Raw genomic sequence first — 25,466 nt, 5'->3', positions numbered from 1 at the left:
GCTAAATAGGAATAACAAAGGGAAGGTACAGTGGTGGCTTGGCTACCAACGGTTGATGATAGCACGCTATCTGACGGCCGATACTAACAACTGTATCCTCCCCCAGCTTCTGAAGTATAGGAAAGTTGGAGATCGTTATCTATTCGGACAATTTAACATTTTCGGATTAGAACTCTGAATAAGTTCACGTCTTAAAGGTAGTTTTGCTTTGTTAATACTCTGGAAGATCGGTTCGGAGCTAGACCTAGTGACTTTCTTACCTGACAAAGGTACCTAACAAAGAATCTCACGCCTCACGGGGCTGTAGGCAGCAGAACGGAATGTTGTAGTCATGTTCGCATGGCTCTAGTAATCACAACAGATCCTTCCAGTCCAAAAGTGTTGGCAGAGTTAGCTACCTAGGAATAAAAGGATTCTTAGAATAAAATAACAGCATAAAGTTATCGATAATATTTTAATACCATTTTCGGAATAGGGCTTATAGGCAAAAGATTATCCCTTAAATGTATTTGGGTTTAGGATCGGTGTAAAATAATATCACCATTCTAAGGTTAAATATATTTGTCAAAACAGGGATTAATGCGTCGCTGATCTGGAAAGGAGACATTGGTGAGAGATTGTGGTTCTGTGATAAAGGATTGCATTTGTCCCTGGAACCCGGAGGCGACCCAGCTCTAAAATCAGAAAAAGAAACAGCAACAACCTATCCAGGCTATTGTGAGACTGACCGACAAATTTCTTATTTATTTAGATCTGTAATGTCCACAAATCTAATTTTTTAACAAAGTATTTTTTATGAGACATGACATTTTATAAATGAAATATAATCTAATCTACAAATAAAAAGTTTACAACAATTTTTTGGACATAATTCTAAATAATATATATATTTTATATTAAATCATAGACAAATAATACTTAGAACGTAATAAATGTAAACAAAATTCTTCCCCCGTACTGCCTTTGAATACAGAGCCCCTAGATGCTAAGGGCGCAACAGATATTTAAAATATAGTTTTTAAAAGAGAGGTCTATGTTGTATGTAGTAAAATTTTGCACATCTATATAGTTCTAATGCAACTCATTAAATGTGTGTGAGTGTGTGTGTGAGTATGTATGTATGTGTGTAACTGTGCAATGTCCATGTATGTTTGCTTGCAAAATGTGCCTTTTCCTATGTTTTGTACATAAGTTTGTTTGGGTTTTGTATTTATAGATACCATCAATATTAATTATCAACACAGAAAGTTTGAAACAAAAAATTTTCACTGGCAACTAGGTTGATTAAAATTTTCTTCATAATTGTCAATATAATTATAATGGATATATTATTATTTGGATGTTACACCAAATTATTATGTACTCTGATGGAGTGAAACTCGTACATAGATAACTAAAATAACGATCTCCCCTTTACCCCATCCCCTCCCTCCTACTGCTTGAACGAACTGACCATTAAGTAATGTCCGTGTTAGTAACCTAAATTGACTACAATTTTCCCCCTGTCATGATATCCACGCATATTCTATTTCTAATATAATTATATTAGCAGCCCAGCTGTTCAACAAGTGTGGTATGCAAATGTACTGATAAAATAAAGATTCTGATTATTACTTACATAATAACTATACTTCATGATGTTAGTTAGTTGCTGCGATACTAATGGACACGATTGTCTTAGAATTATAGAAAAAGTTAGAAATAGTCAGGGCTCGGCAGCTAAGCATCAGCCAACTGTAAGCCGCAGATGTAATATCGACGTTCTGTTACTTTTAAAGCCAAAGATCCTAGTTCAAATTAATCTGTTCCTTATATAACAGCCCTTCTGGTTAGTAAATTCTTAAAGCTCCCAAACGGGTTTTAATTTGCTGCTATTGACGCGCGGCTGCTGAGCCCTGGAATGAATCTTAGTGTTTAGGATTGCAGGATAGTTGGGAAAATCATTAATATTGATTAACCTTATTTTCTATAAAGAATAGATATAACATAACATCATAATGAATCAAAAAATGCAACAGAATAGAAAAGAATTATTTTTATAATAATTCAAGGTTTATTATGAAATCATCCCTTCTGTAGATTAAAATTATTTGTAAAAAAGAATAACTAGTGTAGAACCAACAAATTATAATTCAAGAAAAAAGTTTTTAAGCCACTGAATATGAGTTATAATACTTTGGGTACAAGTGCAATTTACAGTCCCCAATGTCCCCCTCCCTCCCTTACTGCCTGGCAAAGTTATGTATGAAGTATGTATACTACTACTAAACATACAAACATATATGTAAGATCAAGTTTAGAAATGCAAAGTTTCAAGGGACTTAATAAGAGCCATGTTTATGTTGATCTTTACATACAACATTGTGCTTACTAAACATACATACTCAACTTACCATTTATATGCATTTAAATATTTAAGTCATTTGTAAAATGGCATTAAAAGAAGTTAAATCAATTAGGAACAATAAATGTAATTTTTTATTCGATATATTTTCATGTACTTTGATAAAGTGATGCACACAGCTGGCTAAAAAACGATACCTCTCATACACTCCCTTTACCCATCCTGCACCTCCTACTGGATGAATGAGCTGACAATAAATGAGGTCCATATTATAAATATTGACGACAAATTTTCTCCGTCAATATATACATTAGAAGAAGTTAAATCAATTATAAACAGTTAATTTCAATAAATGTAATATCAACTGATTTAAACAAATTATATTCAAAAATTAACTTTTTCCCATTAAAAATATTTTTCTATTAATAAAATAAATACAAATGGATTTAGGTGGATAAATTGACAGTGAAAAAATTGTCATCAATTTAGTAGAAGGGGAAGGGATTGGAGAAAGGGCGTGGACGGAGGGTATCGTTATTTTAGCCAGATGCGAGTATTACTTATTTAAAGTACTTGAAAATATGGTGCAACATCCATGTTATAATATATCGATTTAAATATAACAAATTAAATGAAAATTTGTCATGTCAAATATAAATTTGCTGTGTTAACGAGAATGCTTAATTAAATGTTAAACTTCAAGAGTTATAGATATTTAGCATTTATTATCTTCTTGGGGTTCGAAAGTAAAATTATCCAAAATCCAGCACAAATTTTTCAAGGGAGGGGCATTGTACTTTTAATTACACTTGTAATCAAATTTAAAAAAAAAAACAACTAATAAGATAATTTTGTTTATAATCATTGCGGATGTTTATCATTTTATCATTCATAGTCTCATTCCTAGAAATCCTAATTTCATACATCCCAAATGATCATACACAAAATTACCCGTTATGTAGATTACAATTAGTATTTGTAACATTTGTCACTCGACTTAATAAACCAACTAATACAAATCCAATGCAAGTCTCCAAAGTTGATAAGCCATCAAATAAGTAAACGTTATTATAAAACTTTGGGGACTAGTTTAATAAACAGCTCAATGTCCCCTTTCTCCCTGATTTTCTGTGTGTATGTGTGTGTGTGTGGGTGAATTTGTGTGTGTCTGAGTAAGTGTGTTGTATTTATTTGAGGTTGAAATGGTTGCGCGTGTCAATTGTTAAATATCTTGTCAAACTAGGTCATCATTCTTTCATTACAAACCTTCCCACGGTGACAAAAAGTCTGTAACATTTTGGAATTAGTAATTTGGTATTCCAGTATGACTTCGAAACCGATTAATATTCGCTGGATTAGAAACGGTTCTTAGCTATACAGAAAAGTCATGAATAGCATTGTATGTATTACAGACAATTTTCCACGAATATTGAAATAATTAAACTATTACCAGTTTTGTTATCCAGGGCCTTCGGCTCCTCGGGGCTAAAAAAACTGATTTTAATCTAATAACTTTTCATTTGAATATCCCCGGAAAGCATGATTATAATTATTAAAAGAGTATTTTTCAAAACGCAATCAAACTCAGGATTTATGTCAAATGCACAATAAATGATATAAGATATAAGTTCCATTAATAATCTGCTGTGTATCACCCTTTAACTATTTGCAGTAGTTGGAAATTGGTGGATTTTCTCAGTTTTTATTTACAGATTTGTGTCGTAGATATTTATTTCTAGCGGCTATTCCCAAATAAAGAAAATATTATAGTTTTAAATCTATGTCTTTGACACCAATAAAATGTTTGATTTTTTGTTTTATTACTTTATAGAAGTTTGGACAAAAAGTAGGTTATAGATATACCCTTTTTATGGAGTTGCTGCGCTACTATTAAACTTTCTTTTCTGTCTTTTAGGAATTATTAAGTCTTGACTTGGTTTGAATGTCTCTAAAACCAAGATTTAATTAAACAAAATAAAGATACCACCCAGAAGCTTAGTTCTTAGCCAAGAATGAATACGTCCAATACACAATTAATTGAAGAATTAATTCCTATATCAAAGTAGGATTTTTTTATTGTCTGAAGCTAAAGACTCTGGAAACTGCCTGTCTGATTAATTGTATGTACTTTTCAGGGAAGCTTTGTAAATATTTTTGGGTGGTTTTGGGCTATTTTTATGACCTCCTTCGCTCTCTCCTAAAGGCTAAAATATTATCTTTAAGCAAGCTTAAATATGTTTCGGAAATATTCATATGATGAAACAATAGACGATAAATTGATATACACCCACAATCACGATAAACAAAATCACACATTTTGTAGATTGAAATTAATGGCGGAAGAGTTTGGACACTGCTAGTATAAAACTTTGGGGACCAGTATAATCTAAAGTCAATTGTAACAGATTATCAATCAAATACAAATACAATGAGACAACCTGAGCTTTATAGCACAAAGTTTGCGTATTGAAAGTAAAAACGCCTTAATTTTGATTTACATAACATTTATTTTTTAAGTGCGCACATCATAACACAACTTTTTTTTTATAAAAAATCCCCAAAAAGTAATATGCAAAGATCACAGCTAAACATAACACGCTAAACCTTTTTTCATATCACGCTTACTTTTGCTGTGTATAACCTGTGTATTTCTGAGTCCTGCCATGTGACTTTTTTACCAGCATAATTAGACTATTCAGTCAACAGTTTGGTTGAAAGAAGCCTGAAGTTACTAAAAAAGTTCCATTATTTTATTACCTATCTACTTTTTCAGCAAAAAAAAGTAAAGTAAATGTATTTAATGCTCTGAATATGAATATGTAAAACCACGGAGAGGAGGTTGTTGATGCAAGTTTAAATCCATTAATGGAATTTAAACTTGAAAGAAAAAGTTTAATCTGGTCTAGAAATAATCATTTATACAACATATGAAAAGTATTTATCTTTAATGTTTCATCTCGGATGTAGAATATATGTGAATATTTTGACAGATGAAAATTTACGTAAATTTAGCTCTCTAACTTGGTCACTTATTGGTCAGTTCGTTCATCCGTTAGAAGGGGTGTAATGGGGGATAGATAGTGAAAGGGAATAATCGTTATTTTAGCCCGCTGTAAGTTTCACTTTATTAGAGAACATGATAATCAAGTGTAAGATTCAAGTAATAATATATCCTTTTGTTTGTCACTATATAGATCTAAGAGTCAGAGAAAGGTCAATGGCAGATGTAAAAATATAATATGACAAATATCCTACCTCATACTTTTATTCAATCAAATCACGGATTTAGGAATATGTTAATGAAGTAAATAAATAAAAATAAATTTTTTTGAAACTTTTAATTCCTTTTTTATAATTTTCATCATCTTTACCTCATTCTTAAAAGTAATAACATTAAGACAATGTAAGTATCATTTTTAAAAGCGAAGCTTTTCTATAATTAGGGTCGGTCCGTACGTCCGTCCGTAACGGACAGCTTTTTTCGTTTATTTAGGCATGTTAGAATTGTCCTATTGATTTCAAATTTTGCATGGTGATTCCTTTAGTAAGGTACGATTTAGAAAGCGTAGCAACTCTATAATCATTACCAAAATGTCCGTAAGTCCATTTTTAACATGTTGATTTTTTTACTTTTTTAACAACAAATTTTTATGTGATCTAATCATCGGATTGATCTGATTTTTGGTATATTGATTCCTGGGACAACAAAGTATAATGTAATAAGAGATGCAACTCAATAATCAAGTCCTGAAAATGTAAGTATGTCCATAAACATTATCCTGTATCAAGCAGTTTTTCAACAAATTTACTTACATTTTTGCTTTGACTCTTACACATTTATATTATCACTATTCAGTTCTAACACTATACAAGTGTTATTGTCCTTTTGTCCTACCGTTTCAGTGCTTCGCTTTTATGGATGTTTTCATCCTTGTTCTTATATTATGCAATTTACTTGCAATATTTGGATACCAGAATATCCACTATAGGCCTTTAGGGGCATTTTAAAGAGGGGGTAGAGGAAGTCATCCCACCACCTTAAATTTTAGTTTTACTAAAAGAAATATAAGTTTTTAGGGTGTATTTTTTTCTATGGATGATTTCTCTTTGAATGGTTTGAGGTATCCTACTCCGATGTATATATAAAACCTTCTGGGGACCTAAATAAAGCTTCACTGTAAAGCAGAGCCATAGCGACATCTTTCCGTACAAAGATATAGACATTACTTTTAAAGAATATTTGTTTTTGGTTCTCTTTATTTGTGACTCTGATGTCCTGAATGGTGCTGCAGGTTTAAATATAGAGGAACTGACACATCAATAAGCACCTTCACAGCTTTTAGTGCACTTACACACACACACACACACACACACACACACACACACACACACACATAAACATACACACACACAGATTCATATTCACACACTCTTATCATATCATATAAATTCATTTTATTCTGCAAAGGATTTTCATTTAAATTTTACAGCTCTATGTGTTGTGTCCTCTTATTATTTTTCTCTTTCCAACTATCTCTCTGTGTAAACTTTTAATGATATTTTTGATTCTAAAATAATAGTTAGCTTACCAAATAGTAATTTCTACATAATTTGCCTTTAAAGAAAAGCTTTCGTTTGGGGCTGAATGATTTATTCATTTTAAATGTATGATAGGTTTTAATTACTATGGAATTGATTTGATGATATTTTGGGAGATGCGAAAACAAAATATATTACCCCGTTACCATGTTCATGGTAAAAATGGTTATAGAATAAACGTGGGGAAAATTTGTCGTCAATTTAGGTTGCTAACATGAACATCATTTATTGGTCAGTTTGTTTTCCCAGTTGGAGAGAAGGCGATGGGGTTAATGGGGGTGAATGGGGGATTTTAGCCAGCTGCTGGTATCAATCTATTAGAGAACATTCAATTCTGGTGGAACATTCAAGTAATAATGCATTTATTGATATTTTATTTTTTATTTCAGGATCTTGGCTGCAGCCGGGGGTCTCCGTCGTCCAACCTGCGCGCCACAGACTCCGAGCTGGAGGACATGTCTGATGAAGAGCTGTATGGTGACGAGGAGGACTCGGACTCCGACGATGATGATGATGATGACGAAGATGGAGTGGCCGGAGCTCCCACCAGGCACAGGCTAGAGTGGGATAATGATTTGTAAATACAACAAACAGCATCATGATTTCATCAAGAATCAAGATAGCCAGTCAGTTTAACAAAATTTAAGATCACAGTTATGATTATTCATGAAGGATAAGATGCAAAACAAAACCAAATAGATTAAAGAAGAGCAGAAAATGTGACTTAAAAAGCTTCACTACTGGTCAAAAAAGGGGTTCTTTCTTGTAAAATAATGCACCTAAAATTTAGGGTATTTTTGTCTAAAGCTTTTCATGTACAGAATCCTAAACTTGGACAAAATTTCTGAATTTTTATGCATTAATTTATAAGGAAAAACACTAACATTCAGAAAGCCAATTCTAAATCCATACTTGATGTAAATATTTACAATGAAGCATGGTATGTTTTATTAGATGAGGCTATAATATTTACCTATCTATCCGTACACAACCACCAGATCTTATGTATATGGACAAATTGTCTGTAATATATGTCTAGATTTATATTAACATTTTAAAAAAAGTGAATATTTATGCATTCCACGCCTCTGGTCTGGTCACACAATTTGTATTAGAATTTAGGCCTAAATAAACAGTTTTCAAATTAATAAGCATATCACCTAATTTTTTATGTTAATAAATTGACATTACTTTGAAAAAAAATCTTTAAAGTTCAAATTTATTTATCAATAAAAATGTCCACATAAAATGTCAGTTTAAAAACTATTGTGATGCATACTTTTTTTTAGCCACCATGATTCATTTTACCAATGATGACAAAAATTTTGTTTTTTCTTCTAAAAAAAATATGAGAAAAGCAATAATGCAAAATTTTATAGATTAACATATAGGGACATGACAGTGTATTAATAGTTATTTATCGCATCGTATTATAAACAGCTTTCCGCGGATATAAAATTGTACAATTAAAAGATTAAAACTAGTTCTTTTAGTACCGAGATGCCAAAGGCACGGGTTAAATAAATGATTTTATTCGTATGATTGTACATTTTTATATTCGTAGAAAACTGGATATAATGCGATGCTATACATAATTTTTTAGTATGACTGAGAACCGGTTTTAATCCACCGGATATTAATCGGTGTCAAAGCGATACTGGAAATTACTTTTTTTTTATTATTTACAATTTGCGGGTTTAGGATAATATCAATTTCTTGTATGGTAGCTGACAGGGATAAATTATTGTCTCGAGATCCTCTTCAATCCAGAAATACTCTTTTTATTTTATAAAAACCAATATTATAATTAATTATTTCTTGCCATCAATCAATTGATATTATTCTAAAACTAAAAATGTTGTCATTTTAAGCATGAAATACTTTTTAATTTCTATTTTATATTTATGTGAAATATTAGTGTACATATCACCAAGCAACACCCAAGCATATTAAGGCCAGCCTTAAGGAAAAGTTACAGAAAAAGACGTCTCACAATAATTAGGTTATCACAATTTATATTAATGAATATACCAACATATAATTAATAATTAATCTAAAACTAATTTTATTTCAACATTTTTAAAGCTTTTCTGTAACTTTTCCTGAAAATATTATATACAAACACATGGATTTTCTAATTTTCTAATCAACCAATAAAATCTACACTTAATTTTATTTTAAAATTTCTATAGATGTATTAATTGTTATAATCCAAATGTTAAAAGATACTAACTGCAATGTATAGTTGATGTGACTTTATTAAAACTTTGTTAAGAATGGCATCTTTATTTGAATAATGATCATACTTTATAAAGTTTTAAAATTGTTGTAGAGCATTCATAAAATATTAACATTGTGTAGTTGTAAAATAACCCAAGTCAGTCCTTTTGCCATTATTAATTTATAGATCTCATCTGCTTATGTTTAAGCATATTTGTTGTAACAATAAATAAAAAACTAAGAATTGTTTAATTTAAAATTTAATTGATGTAGAAAAAAACTTTTTTTGTATGAACCTTTAAATAAGCAAAAAATACTTTTAAAATAATGTAAAAATGATTTTATTAACCACTAACTAAGTCATAAACTTATTAAGTAAAAATATATTTAAAGTGTATGTGAAAATGATCTAGCATAAAAAAGTATATACCTGTATTACACTAACTACACCCTACACAAACTCACACACACACACACACACACTAAAACACACACAAAGAACAAATATGAAAGAAAGCCATACTAATAATGTACATAAAAAATAAATATCCATTATTGATGATTGTAATTGTAAGAAAAAAGGCAACATGTTTTCTAGGAATCACTTATCAAAGTACTCATTTTTCCCCCTTTCTTAGGCAAATATATGTATTTGAGCTTATTTAATAAATGATTTTTCTTATTGACTTTTCAATCTAATTAATTGATATATTAGGAACTGAACCATTAAAAGTATATATATAATTGTTATTTAATCTTTTTTTAGAATTTTATTATAAAAACACTTAGAATTAATTACAATCTGTTAATTTTTAAGAAAAACGCAGTGGAAGTGTAAAAACTGGATGTAATAAGGGCACACTCTTTCACATATAAATATGATATATAAACACACAATGCAACTTTTTAGAACTTTGGTTAATTTTTCTTTTAGAGTGTAAGAACTATCACTAACATTATTAGTTATTTATAGCATCGTATTATAGACACTTTCCGCGGACATTAAGATAAAAAGTTATAAGATTACAGTCAGTTTAAAACGCCCAGTCTAACAAAACTGTTTTAATCTCAAGAATTTTATGTTAATACTTCTGGAATGTTAACTGTTATACGATGCTATAAATGATTTTTTAGAATGTCTGAGAACCGGTTCTAATCCAGGGGATATTAATTGGTTTCGAAGCCATACTTACTGTCAATAATGTTATTAGGTTCTTGCTGTAACAAACACTAAACAATTTATTAATGTAGATAATAGAAAACATTGAACCAGAAGTAATATTATAAATGTTTAATTATTTATCTACTAGCGGCTACGCCCCTAGAGGCCTCTAGTGGCACTTTAAATGTTTTTGTTTGTTAAATTTAATTTTTTATGTACGATACCACCTTATTTGACGTTGAAGTCTCCCCTAAGGGGGGGATTTTTTTTGTTTTTGGGGGGGTTAGGGGTGTCCCACCCCTCAAGAAAATATCTTAAAACCACCACAGGACCAGTAGGTATATTCCCTGAAGAGTAGAGCCCATTCGGTTCAGTGGTTACCGAGATCTTAAGCTTCAGACGGACAGACAGACGGACAGACGGACAGACGGACAGACAGACATCGTTCTACTTTGTATTATAGATAATTAATACATGAATAGAAATGGGAAAATTAAACTTTTTTGTTAACATTTTCTTTTGTATTTTGAAACTTGAAGCTTTCTATACATTCTGGTCAATTGTTTTATTTAAAAAAAAACTTTGTAAAATTGAAAAATCGAAAGTTGAAAAAAAAGTTTCTTGTGATTTGATCATGAAAAATTCCACGCCAATAAATGTTTTGGGAAAAGCGTAGAAATTTCAATTTTGCAAAGTTGAAACAAGCTTTTGTAGGGTTTTAGTTGAAACTATTGTAGATTGTTTATGAATAATAAATTTTATCTATACATTTGCTGCAGTTTGTTTCTTTGTTTAGTTTAGATTGGATAATGGATATAGAATATGTGGATATATTGACAGGGAAAAAATTTCGTCAATTTAATTTGCTAAAATGGAGATCACTTATTGGTCAGTTCGATCATACACTAGAAGTGAGGGGATGGGGTAAAACGGGTGGATCATTATGTCACTCAGCTACAAGTTTCACTTTATTAGAGTGCATGATTATCTGGTGTAAGATCCAAGTAGTAATAAATCCATTGTTTAGATATTAAGCTTTATTGGTTAGTTCGTTCATCCAGTAGTGTAGGGGATGTGGGGTATCGTCATTTTAGCCAGATGCGAGTATTACTTTATTGGAGTACATGAAAATCTGGTGAAACATACAAGTAATATTATATCGATTAATTGGATACAAATAATATTGTATCAAAAAATGAAAAGCTGGAAAGGTTTTAAAAGATTATAATAAAAATGTAAAGAAAAATAAGGCTCCTTAAAAAGAAAAAAGTGGAAGAATGAAAAAGAATTTTCATGGAAGCTTTATCTCAGATCAAAATCACGCGGTATTGGACATGGGTGTTTGATTAGAGCTACATCACAAAGAAATAAATTACTGTGAAATCATATTAAAAGAAAAAAATTTTCCGGCTACAGCTTTCTAAAATAATAATCTAAAAATAATTTTTAAAATAATAATCAAGGAATAATACAAGAATTCTAACTAACATAATTAAGAAAAAAAATAACACAGTGCGACTACGTTATTGGTTAAAAAATGACATAGAGGGATAAGATTGTAGCCGATAAATTGTGGTACATCCCCAATGATGATACACAAAATTTACTTTTACTGAAAATTAAAATTAATGGTTGAAACGTTTGAACACTCAACTCAAAAACCAACCAATCAAAATTCACTAAAGTCCCCAGGGTTGCTAAGCCAATAAAAAAGAAAACGATATTATAAAAATTTGAGGACTAGTGAAATAAACAGCTCATTGTCCCCGCTCTCTCTGAAACTTTTGTCTTTATAAAAAGAAACATACAACACTTTGCTAAATGATTATCTAATAACTTATGCGTAAATGTATGAACAGTGAACACCAATGAGGAGAATTGAGTTTGGTTTCAGTTATCTAACAAAATATGTCAGTTGTAGTCATAGTAATAAGGAAAATTAAAGCAGGGATTGGCTGCCGCAGCTGCAATGTTAATCAGCCGCCAAAACATAATTGGAACTCATCATCTCCAAAAAGGTGCGTAGGTCATTGAAATCTGGAGTATTGATCAATTTTGTCCAATCCGAAGCCAAGTTGCAATAAAAATGCGCGGCTTTGCATTAAGCTTCCCACGTTTTTTTTGTGCACAAAATAATACAAGAAATATATATTATGGTACATATTAATATGAAAAAAAAATAAAAGCAGAAATTAAACCTAAATAGTAATTTGTAAATATAATTATAAATATTAGGTTGTTGACTTGTAACTTTTTAAAAGAAAGACAGCGCTTCTTCAAATTATTTTTTTAATGAAGTTTTAAAAGCGAGGTTTTTCTATAATTAGGATCGGTCCCTACGTCCGTCCGTTACAGTTAGCTCTTTTCGTTAATTTAAACAGGTTAGAATTTTTTACTTTTTTGACAACAAATTTTCTGTATGTTAAAATTATCCTACTCATCTGATACTTTGATTACTGATTCCTATTTCAACAAGGTACAATGTGATAAGCGAAGCATCTCTATAATCAAGTCCTAAAAACGTCAGTATGTTTTTAAACAGTATCATGTATTAAAATAGTTTTACTTACGATTGTGTACATATAAGCTTATCCATTAATATTCAGTTTATTCAGTTCTGACACTCTACTAGTGTTGATGTTCTTTTGTCCTTCCATTTCAGAGCTTCGCTTTTATGGACGTTGTCATCCTTGTTTTTTTTGTAAGTAGTGATATCCTTTAAATGATTTCTTGAAATGGGTTATTATCAAATTTTTACTTTATTATTTATCTACCGGCATGGGTGTCGTCAAGTTCGCCCTAAATACCATGTAAATGTCGTTTATAAGTCATGAATAGTCACTTTTCTGGCGAAACATACATCCAACTACTCCAGTACACATCAGGGAGGGAGGGGACATTGGCCTGTGTTAATTACACAAGTTTCCAAAGTTTTAGGATAACGTTTTCTTATTCGTTGGCTTAACAACTTTGGGGACTTTTAATGGTTTGTTCATTAAGTTTCAAATGTTTCAACCAATAATTGTAATCTACAGAAAGGGTAATTTTGTGTATTATCATATAAACCAATTTATCGGCCTTTGTCTTATCCCTGTAGATCCCTGAGGTAGCACACATATTGTTTGGAAACGTGAACCCTGAAGAGATAAATCTGAGGAGAAAATTAGATTTGTGTTGAGACACATCAACACATATCAAGAGACATCAACCTCCAAAAATAAAATACATTTCTCAAATATATTTAATCCTTATTTTAAAGTAACAGGATCTCTGTGCGTCTATTTTTTTGTGCTGAAGGATCTCGCTAACTGAAATGCTGAGCTGATATATTTCTCCTTTACAGTGTAGCTTCTCATAGGTCCTGCGAAGGTTTATAGAAAGGCTCTGTATATAAAGGGAGACCAAGAAGAATGTAGAGGTATAGCCTAAAACCATTCCAAGGCTTAAGTATAAAAATAAAATAGTCTATTTATCCCAGGACCACAAAAAGATCCCCTGAAAAGGATAAATAAATCAGTAGTTATTGAAATCCTAAGCTTCAGACTGTGTCTATTGTATGGATTTAACAAAATTAATTAATTAGATGTATAGAATGAATGAAAATAAAGTTTACAATACTTTTTGTATATTTCTTTGTATTTAAAGGAAAAAAAGGAATAAAAGTTTAAAACTTTGCTATCTCACTTTAATTCCGCGAGACAAAATCCACGAAAGTTCAATCGTATAACAAATCAGTTTCACTGAAATGTTAAATTTATCTTTTTATTTACAATACACTTATCAACAGCCTAATAAAAATCTAAACCAGTCTAATGATTAGGCTCATTTTAACCTAACCTATCTCTATTATGAAACCATATAGATACTAAAGCTGGACTTCAAATTTTTATCATAAATAAATTCTATATGAAAAATCATAAAACTCACAAATGTAAAGATGAAATTCGTGTGGTATTAATTTAATTATCATTTTCGATTCCCAAACTTGTATAAAAATTGTCATTATGCCATTGAACGCTCTATATCTTTTTTTCCGCAAAGGAGGTATTTTTTTGGATCGTATAGCGTTGAAAAAGAAAGAGTACTTTCATCAGTTTAAATGGAAAATGTAAGAATACTTTCTCTATAGTTACAAGTGGAATGCTTATTTCCCCTTTTTTTTTTAATAATAGAAAAAGTTACAACTAAAGTTGTATCCACCTCTGCTAGGCCACGGCAGCCGCGACTAAGCCTCAAATTTAAACCTCTTTGGATGCTTTGAAATTTTGTTGAAAGGAGAGATTGCCATATTTGGGTTAGAGTCCCAACTGATTATATAAATTGTGAAAGGTTTATTTTCCTGAGGCGGATACAGGCTGCCGAGCCCTGCATTCTACTAGGTATTTAGGAACATTAGTATAAAATTGATTGTAAAACTAAGAATGTCAAACATTAATGTAATGTGTCGACTTGAAATATTAGACTTTTAATGAAACTGATAATGCCTGACATATTATCGACATTCATTATTTTATTGATATGACATGAAATCTACAATCTAATGTATTGAAACTATTTTGATTCATTGACGATGTAAAAAATACTAACAAGCACATTAAAATTTAGGGGTCGTTTGGTTGGAGGGAAGTTGTACCCTCCACAAAGGAATATGTGAATTGTAACTGTGGAATGCAGTTTTGCACTTACACAATATATTTTAAAACTATGTAAAAACCTGTCTTTTACAAAATTCCAGAACATTTTCTATCAAAGGCGTTCACATGCGATGGGGGAGGGGGGGTGGGTTTTGGTGATTTTCACAGGTGTTTGTACACCGATAAAAATATATATTTATGGTGTTTTTAACAAAGTAAGCAATTCCTGGCCAGAAACCCAAAAGTTTATATAGGCATCAGTAATGGATTTTTTATTACTTGGATCCTACACCAGAATATCATGTACCCTCCCCTCCAACTGGCCGATAAATGATGTCCATGTTAGCAACCTATATTGACAAGAATAATTTACTGTCATAATATCTACGTGTATTCTATATCCATTGTAACGGTCTACCTAGAGGAGAGATTTTTGTTGCTATTTTTCTAGTGTTAAATTTTTGAGCGATTTTCTTTCCCCCCTTCAGCAAATATAGTGTGCACGCCCCTGATTATTTAAGAGATCCAACAACATTACTTCTTCTTCAACCATCCAACTGATAAGATAACATTTAAGTCAGGATTTGGCTGCAGGGGTCGTTCCATGAGAGGTTGTTCATTAGTTAATATAATTAGCGTCTTGATCCATTCAAAAGTTTAAGTTTTTAATGATTAAATGGTTTAATTGTTTAGATCTACTGAATCGTCAAATCAAATAAATCTTACTGCATCATATTATATTTTAATATTTGTCCTTTAAGATCCCACCTCCGCTGTTTCCAGTTTTGTTTTGTCTGGATGCTAGGGGTACTGCCGCTATTTTAAAGAATAGCTATTTCACAAGTGTATAATCCAATATTTTTGTTGAAAAAAATTAAGCTAACTTATTTTTAAACCTACTTTGTTACGGTAATAATGGTAATTATCTTAAACATTATTTATAAAATAAGTCGAAACAAAATTGTAAGTAAATTTATTGCAAAACTGTTTATATACAGAATAATGTTTAAGGACATATTTACATTTCTAGGACTTAATTATAGTATATAGAGTTGCTACGCTTTCTAAATCGTACCTAACTACTAGAGGAATCACCATGCAGTCGACCCTATCGATAGGACAAGAGCCGACCCTAAATATAGAAAAGCTTTGCTTAAACAAAAAAAAACTTTCTATCCTTATCATGGAACTATCCCTTACGGATTAAATTTAGCATGGTGTACACAGTATAGAGATATATCTAAATAGGTCAAACAAAATAGAATTATAGAATATCCTCCCCCGTGGTTGTTTACTCAAATATTAAAATTTAAATATCTGTAAATACTTTCAAATTTAAACTCCAAACAAGAACGTGTACGGTCATAACACAACAAGATGAAACGAAAAGCAATTTGAAGATGCATATGTTTTAATGAAAATATTTTTACTTGGATGTTACACACGATTTTCATGCACTTTGATAAAGTGAAACTCGCAATCCACCCCCTGACCAATAAATGTGTTCCATGTTAGCAACCATGTCATAATATCCACGTATATTCTATATTCATTTGTTCATTACATATAATTGCGCATAAACAATGAGTATTACAAAAATATTATAACATGGCAGGTGTTCTTATCTTTTTCACAAACCAAAATATAAGAAAAAAGGTTTAAAAATAACAGGTAATATGTATTTTTTTCTGTCAATTAATTCCATTCATAACGTTTACATGCCATTAAAGTATTCTAATATATTCTAATTCTGGGGGTCTTTTTATATAAGGTACAATGATTAAACCTATAAAAAGATCTATCAGACAAAAAGTTCTCGAGTCATTATTAAGGAAATTATCCTTTTAAAGAATTCATTCTGCACACACACACACACATTTACAAACGCACACACACACTTTATACCAAGAATGGCAATATCAACCAAGTCGAAGCTTATCATGTAAAATCATCACAAATATAGAAAAGTTCTTGAATGTTAGAAGTATGAACAAAAAATCTACACTCCTATGTTTTGTAATGTTTAAAGACTTGACGCTTTTTAAAAGCTAAGCTTTTCTAAAATTAGGGTCGGTCCATCCGTACGTCCGTCCGTAGAGGATAGCTTTTTTCGTTAATTTAGGCATGTTAGAATTGTCCTATTGATTTCAAACTTTGCAAGGTGATTTCTGTAGTAGTTAGGTATAATTTAGAAAGCGTGGCAACTTTATAAACATTACCAGAATGTCCATACGTACATTTTAAACATGTTGATTTTTTTTTACTTTTTTAACTACTAATTTTTATGTGATCTAATAATCCGATTGATCTGATTTTTGGTATACTGATTCCTGGGACAACAAAGTACAATTTGATAAGCGAAGCAACTCTATAATCAAATCCTAAAGTTGTAAGTATGTCCATAAACATTATTCTGTATCAAGCAGTTTTCTAACAATTTTACTTACAATTTTGCTTCGATTCTTTTACATTTATATTCTGATTATTCAGTTCTGATATTATACAAGTTTCAATGTCCGTTTGTCCTACCGTTTCAGGGCAATTATATTTTTTTTAAATCGGCAAAAAAGATAAAATGTGAACAGACTTTATGTTAATTATCACACATTTTCTGAACATGCCATCTTTAATTAATTATGTAATTATTATGTTTATCATAATTGGGGATTCATATCAATTCTGATTTTAATGTCTTATCCCTTAAGTCAACCTTTCAATCAGGGAGTAAGGGAGGGGACAATGGATCGAATATTCAATTTTTAGGAGTCTCAGACTTTGGGTACTGGCTTAAAGGGAATGTGCATCAATGCATCAATGCCCCGCTAACTAGCTGAGCTAGTTTTGAATATGCAGACAGAAAAATTTGTTATTTATGGTTGGTTTTAACAAATATTTTTTCCCAGAAAATGTCATTTCAATTTAAGAACCGCTTGAATTTACGTGTCAGTTATAAATATATGAGAAGGGTTGAGGTAGTTCTAAACAAGATTTTTCTAGTGATTAATTACAGAATGTTTACTACATTGTGATGTGTTGATAATTTAATTTTCAAGTAAATGATTTTTTTTCTTAGAACTAATTTTGTTCTAAATTAGGTTACCATGATCCCTTTACAATTTTGGTAAAATTTTCTTGATAAATCTGGTTTTCATTGCTTTTCAGCGAACCCTCTTAAATTGAATTAATTGCTCATTGTCCCCTCCCTTACTCCCTGCTTTCAATACTGTAGCAGAGTAATTTAAAGTTTATCTTGGATACCTAATAATGTTTATCAGAGAACCTAAAATCAATTATTAAGGCATACTTGTGCTGAACAAATTAATTGTGGTTAACATCTTACAGACATACATACAAATAATAATAGTAGAGTATAATCGCTACAACCAAAGCATAGTGCAGCAATGACATTAGCATAAACGTAAGATATAGTTTGTGCGGTGTTCCATCATGTACACACTATTTCTTTTAAAGCGGGCAATCTTTAAATTTAAAGTGTGTCCATTACTTAATACAGATTAATTAAAACATTAAAGAATCGCCATTTAAACCACGGATTATGATTCTACTGACAGATAGACGAACAGACAGACAGACAGACAGAAATATAGAAAGACAGACAGAAAGACAGACAGAAAGACAGACAGAAAGACGGACAGAAAGACAGACAGAAAGACGGACAGAAAGACAGACAGACGGACGGACGTACGGAGTGACAGATGGACGGACAGACAGACGGACGGACAGACGGAAAGACAGACGGACGGACAGACAGACGGACAGATAGAAGGACAGACAGACGGACCGCCATACTGGCAAACAGAAAGACAGACAGCAAGATAGACCGACCCTAAAAGTAGAAAAGGCTTGCAATCTAAAAATCTAAAACTACCAGGCTGCCTCTGTTTAGGATCTTTTTCTTGTGCTAGCAAATTTGCTTTCTGCTCTTTTGTAGTGACTAGCTGTTTCCCGACGCTATTGGATGCTTTTCTAAGGCCCATTGAAAGTCGGCACAGGGTCCTCGGGTGGGGACATACATTTATTGAATCCCTTCCCCCTCTATTGTTTTTCTCAAATGATTGAACACCCGGGTTGTGTGTAGGACAATTAAGCTGCAGATTATGCACTAATCCTGAACATAATCCATGCAAGGTTAATGTGGCGCCGATACTGCTGCCTAACATCACATCAACCACGAGTATCATGGATAGGCTACCTGAGTAAAACTATCTAATAATACAAAGTAGCTTGATATCTGTCTGTATGTCCGTCCCTTAAGATCTCGGTAACTACTAAACCGATTGGATTCTACTCTTCAGGGTATATACCTAATGGTCCTGTGGTCCCCCCCAAAAAAAATTCTGGGGAAACTACTTCACATAAATTATGGGCGCAGCACCAGAATTATTTTTAAAAATTACCTAATGGGGCGAAGCCCCCTAGAGGCTAGGGGCGAATCCGCTAGCAGATAAAAAAGTATTTATATGGATTTATTAGCTGCTAGCAGCAAAACGACAAAACTTCAAGTCTATCATTGCCGAATATAAATCATATTTCTAATGTAACACAAGAAAAGGACCTACCTTATAATTTATCTTGTTGAGCATTTACTCGTGCTACTGCACTGGATTCAATGGAAGTATGAAATAAGAAAAAAAAACAGACAGCAAGTGGGAATTAATTTCAGTAGCTTAAAATTCTGCCATTCAACAGGTCGAACAGACACTGCTTTAGATATCCAATAACCCATAAATTGCATAATTACCGAGTGTCTTGAGAAAACGCGCGTTAAATCAAATTGTATTTACTTTTATCCGAGAATATGAAGGGATTAGAGTTTTGTTTTTAAGTTTGTTAAGATCTTGCGCACCACTGAACTGGTTGAGTTCTTCATTTTATAAAAGATTCACCTGGATTAAATTAACGCCGTTTTATTTCTGAACTTCATTTTCGGGATGGGTTTAGGCTATTTTTTGTCCCTCTCCTATACTCATACGAATTTTCTGTTTGTTTTTAACTTTTGAAGGGTAAGTGTTTGATAGAAATATAAAGTTTAAAGTATGGTTCAATATACAGACATTAAAGTGCAGAAAAGCAAAAGATTTTAAAACTTTAAAATGACCTACTTTTATGAATCTTAATATATCGCTAGGGAGGGAGAGGATAAAAGCATATTGAATATTATTCCCTATACGTTAAAGTTTGAAATATAAAACTACAACTATAAAAATTATCTTCCTATGTACTCTTCCTGTAATTTAAGTTATAAAACTAAAAATACAATTTATAAATAGTCCTAACAAAAAAGGATCTCTGTCTGTCTTTACCGAAAGATCTCGCTAACTGCTGACTGAGTTCTTTTTACAGTGTAGCTTCTAATGGGTCCTGGTAAGGTTTAAACTATTTTTGGGGATATTATCTCCACCCTCCAAAGAGAACTTGAAATAAATCCAAAAAAATATAACCAGCGCCGACTAGCGGCCACTAGCGGCCGATTTATTATGGTAAACAGCTAACTTAACATAGATAAAAAACATATTTTGCGGGTTCATATGGGCCTCTAGGGGCGTAACCACTAGATTTAGGTGTAGAATAAGTTATTTGTTTTGCCGTGTTTAAATTTTAATTAGAATTATGAGTAAACCACACAAATAGTTCTTGATAAATTAACTTGGGATCATAGTCTTAATTTATATTAAATTTGCAAAGGTAACTAAATTAGTTAACTGTATTAGCATACTCTGTGTGTGTGTGTGTGTGGGGGGGGGGGGAGAGAGGCAGCTAGGTTTATCTTATTAAGTCTATTTAATAGATGTGATAAAGTAGATGCACAATTAGGTGGAAAATTCTCTATTTCATATCTCTATAACTACAACTCAAAAAGATTTTTTTTATCTTTAGAAAACTTTATATATAGAAAATTTAATAACAAATAACCTTTAAAAAACCTCAACTGATCTAAAATAATATTTTTTTCCAAAAAAATTTAATAAATCGTAATATATGGGGCGGGGACCCTGTGCCGAATTTCAATTTGATCTTTGAATATCAGCCAATAGCGTTGGAAATATAAAAACAGACAAGTAGCTACAAAAGAACAGAAAGTAATTTGCTAGAAGAAAAATTGCCCCACCACTTGGGCCAGGTAGTTTTCTGGATTATACATCTACACTAATACATTTATTGTCTGTTTCAAGGAATTTCAACATCAAAGAAATAGAATTTAGCCGCGTCGTAGAATACAAAATTTATTAACTTGTTTTTTTTGTTTCATTGTTGATTCTAAAATTGTTTAATTTGTATCTGTTTTGAGTGATATTGAATTTATATAAGCTTTTAGATAAATTAATGATATTAAATTGTTTAACGTGTGTATATAATATCAGGGAGAGAAGGGGACATTGGACAGTTTATTATACTAGTCCCCAAAGTTTTATAATATCCTTTTCTTATTCGTTGGCTCAATAACTTTTTATTTGTTGGTTCAATAACTAAGTGTCCAAACGTTTCAACCACTAATCATAATCTATAGCAGTGGTAACTTTTTGTACTACATTGGATGTACATCAATTTATTGGCCATTGTCTTATCCCTTTAGATCCCTGATATAACATATTTATTATTTGAAGAATTGTTTTATCAAACGCTTTACTAAAGTTAAACCAACATAAATAAAGAGATTAAAATGTTTCAAAATATATTTTCATGTTTGATAATTAAATAAATTATCAGAGATTCCGTAATCCAAGGGTCTAGTACTCATAGAAATAGCATCTAATAGCTTCTAAGAAGCCAAATTTAAGCTTATAAGTCCAATCTAGATAATAAATAGATGAATTCTTAAACACATTTTTATACGTTTACCTTTATGCTTTAGTTATTTAGGAGATTATAAATGGTAATAGTTATTTATCGCAGCGTATTATAGACAGCATTCCGTAGATATTAAAATAAAGATTATAAGATAAAAACAAGTTTTGTCATCCCCGAGGGAAAATAAACCCGGGCTTACAAAAATGGTATGTATTAATTTTATAGTTTTTATTTTATTATTCGTGGAAATTGTCTGTAATACGATGCTATACATAATTTTTCAGGATGGCTGAGTACTTATTCTAATCCAGGGGATATTAATCGCAACCATATTATTGCTTTAATTACGCTTTAAAACACAAGTATGTAATTATTTTACATTTTAGGTTTTAACATATTGTTATTTTTTTTAACAATCTCAATATATGTACAATTTATTATTTTCTTATCTAAAAAAACTTTTTTTTAATTTCCTAAATATCTAATTGTACATTGTATGTAGAAAATATCAGAAATTTAATATTTTAAAAATCGAACAAATCAGGATATATTCTTAATTGAGATTAAATTTTGAGCAATTAAAAATCTTAATTGTCTGGAATTTGAATAATGATCCCTCTAAGGAAAAGATAAAAAGCACCTCAAGTTAAATTATTTTTTGCACAAGAACAATGATGACAACACCCATAAAGGCAAAACTCATCAAATCATACAAAATTAAAAATTAAAAGTTATCATTACTGAATTTATATTTCCGAAGGAAAAATAATCTACTGTTGAAGCGAAGTTATTCTATAATTTACTTTGTGTTTTCGTCAGACAGTCCGTAAAGCTTTGATTTTCTCGGCTGCTATGGAAGATCGACAGCTGAAATTTTCAGTGAAGATTCCTATGACATTTGCGCATTTAGACTTAAAATTATTTTCCATCTGTTTGTCGGTCATGCTTCAAAATACAAAAATCTTATCTTTTAAAGGCTTCGTGATTTTCTTTGAATTTTGCATAATATCTGTCTTACAAATATCATCATATTAAAACGCGCCATTCTATTAGCTTAAGAATTAGCATCCTTAACTTACTAACCATCTGATGATGAGTATATAGTTGCTGCGCTAGATTATACTTTATCGTTCTAGTATTGAAATGTCAAAAAATGAATTCTAACTAGTCCATCTTATAGAAAAGCTGTTCTTTAAATAAATGATAGCTTGAAAGTGTATGTATGTACTATGTATGTATGTATGTGAGCCTTATTCCTGATTCTGATATAATATTTCATCTCCGTGATTTAATTAAAGTTTTTGACGTGGGAAGAAGAAGTTAGGAGGATAGTTGTGAATAGTCCAGCGGCACAATTCAGGGATCTAAAAGGATAAGACAATGGCCGATAAATTAAAGTACATCCCCAATGATGGTACACTAAATTATCCCTTTAGTAGATTACAATTAGTGGTTGAAAGGTTTGGACACTCAACTTAATGAATCAACCAATCAATATTCCCCAAAACTCCCCAAAGTTGTCAAGCCTACGAATAAGATAATGTTATTATAAAACTTTGGGGACTAGAGAAATAAACACCCCATTGTCCCATTCCTCCCTGGGTACATTTACAAACATTGCACCAGAAATACATCAGACATATCTTGACTCCACATCGTGTCATAACTGAAGACGTTCAAATTTTTTTTAACTGCAGCCAGGTCTGATATTAATTATTAGAGTAGGGGGCAAAAAAGGCGCAACTCATTGCCACGCACAGATAGAACTTCCAGACAAAGATCGTGCATTCGAATGGTTGTTATAACCAATACAAAGCTTTTTTTATTGCCACTTGTTGCAAAAAAAATGTAATGTTACAGAAGCATGCAGAAGGGTGGATTTAGGAAGTGTATACACACCTCTAAAAAAATAAGGGGATTGATACTATCCTACACCCCCTTGACATGGATTTACATTGCCTGATACACCTTCATAAAAAAACCAAGGGGGTTGTGAAGAAAAAAGTATCACCCTCTTACATACCTTCGATTTTGGTTTAATAGGAGTGTAAAACAAATCATCAAGGGAAAGTCAAAATTTTCGGCTGCATGCCACTGATATTATATATTAAACTCACTTCTATAGTGAAGAAGAATAGGTCTAATCTAGTATAACTCTCAAGTTAAGCTCTTGCCCATACAGATTAGAGAATATTAAAGAATATCAAAAATAAAAAGGATGTCAAGATTTTAAGTTTATTTTGCTCCTCTTAATACTTAATCTCTTATTTCAAGATGCATAGTCTAAAGTAACGTGTTAATATTCTGTTAATTTAGTAGTTGAATCTTTCTTATTATTATATAAGAATATGCTGAAAAAAAACATAACTAAAACTATGATAAATAATAAACTTTTTTTTCAGTCATGGATTTATATATCCTTTGCAGTTGTTTATGCCAAAAAAATATAAATAAATATATATTGATTAGGGATAATTTTGATACGTTTACTCTATGCATTGTGGTTAAAAAACGGTTTTATTTCGTATGAACGAGACGATTATGAAATAAACAAAGATAACAACAACCATAAGTAGCGAAGCTCCAAACGTTGGGTGAACATCCAGAAAAAATGAAGTACACAGTAGCTTCTTGAAAAACATTAAAATCGCGAAACCTTTTAACATTTATAACGTGAAATTCTAGGTATCGATCTAGTCCCCCAACCAATAAGCAAATCTTAATGAAACTTTGTGGGTAAATGTAAAGTGAACTAATTTAATCCCTGAAAATTACAGCTGCCTATCTGGAATGGGAGTAAAGAAAATCACGAAAACTTAAAAATCTAGAAATCGAACAAGCACCCCAACCAATAAGCATATCTCAATGAAACTTCATAGAAGTGTCCATAATTTAAACTTATTCAATCCCTGAAAATTTTAGCCGTTTATCTTGCATAGGAGTCGGGAAAATCATAAAAACTTAAAAATGTAAGCATCGATCTAGCACCCCAATCAATTAACGAATCTTAATGAAACTTGATGAAAATATGAAGAATGTTAACTTTTTTATTCCCTGAAAAATTCAAGCGTCTATCTTGAATAGAAGCCGAGAAAATCACGTTTCCCCCAAAACATTTCAGATGGACAGAATCTAATGAAAAAGTATTTAGAAAGTTTGCCAGCCAATATTTTTAAATTTCAAATGCAATTGTCCTTGTTGAAAGCGAAGCTTTCCTATAATTAGCTTATGTCCGCCCTGACGTCGTTACGCAACGGTTAGCCCTTTTAATTTGAATTAGAATTGTCCTTTCATTATAATATTAATATTATATTATTATATAATATTATGATATTACAAGTATTAATGGGGGTACCATTACTGTAGCCAGCTACAAATTCATGAAAATCTGGTGCAACATCCAAGTAATAATAAATCGATTTAAAGAGCTTACACTGCGTGACACATCATGTGTGCTCTGTATGACACATCATGTGTGCAGCATTCAGGTTGAAATGATTATTCTTTATTAACCTGGCCCCGTGTGTATGCCAGGGCTCGGCAGCTGCGCGTCAGCCGCGACTGAGCCTCAAATTTAAAACCGTTTTAAATCTTTTTTTGAAATGATTGTAGTCAGTAATAGACTTTCATCTGTCTTTTAAAATGGCCAGAGTTACAGGCGACTGACGCACGGCTGCTGAGCCCTGATGTATGCACA

General features: G+C 31.4%; 3 protein-coding genes across 4 annotated transcripts in view; 1 reads left to right on the top strand and 2 right to left on the bottom strand.

The window, feature by feature from the left end:
• Positions 1-9,849, top strand: part of Cals (calsyntenin 1) — an 82,521-nt gene extending 72,672 nt beyond the window's left edge. Inside the window, exon 8 of the mRNA XM_080156681.1 lies at positions 7,333-9,849. Coding sequence (XP_080012807.1) covers positions 7,333-7,524 — 192 coding nt within the window. The 3' untranslated portion in view covers positions 7,525-9,849. The remainder of the gene's footprint in view (positions 1-7,332) is intronic.
• Positions 1-25,466, bottom strand: part of LOC145316261 (tryptophan--tRNA ligase, cytoplasmic-like) — a 309,384-nt gene that overhangs the window by 160,479 nt on the left and 123,439 nt on the right. The window lies entirely within an intron of this gene.
• Ufm1 (Ubiquitin-fold modifier 1) overlaps positions 1-25,466 on the bottom strand; it is a 268,608-nt gene that overhangs the window by 155,149 nt on the left and 87,993 nt on the right. The window lies entirely within an intron of this gene.

Source organism: Acartia tonsa, chromosome 4, assembly GCF_053477335.1.
Source record: "Acartia tonsa isolate MP-2025a chromosome 4, ASM5347733v1, whole genome shotgun sequence".
Classification (NCBI taxonomy): domain Eukaryota; kingdom Metazoa; phylum Arthropoda; class Copepoda; order Calanoida; family Acartiidae; genus Acartia; species Acartia tonsa.
Note: the sequence above shows the minus strand (reverse complement) of the source record. Positions and strands in the feature narration are given on the sequence as shown.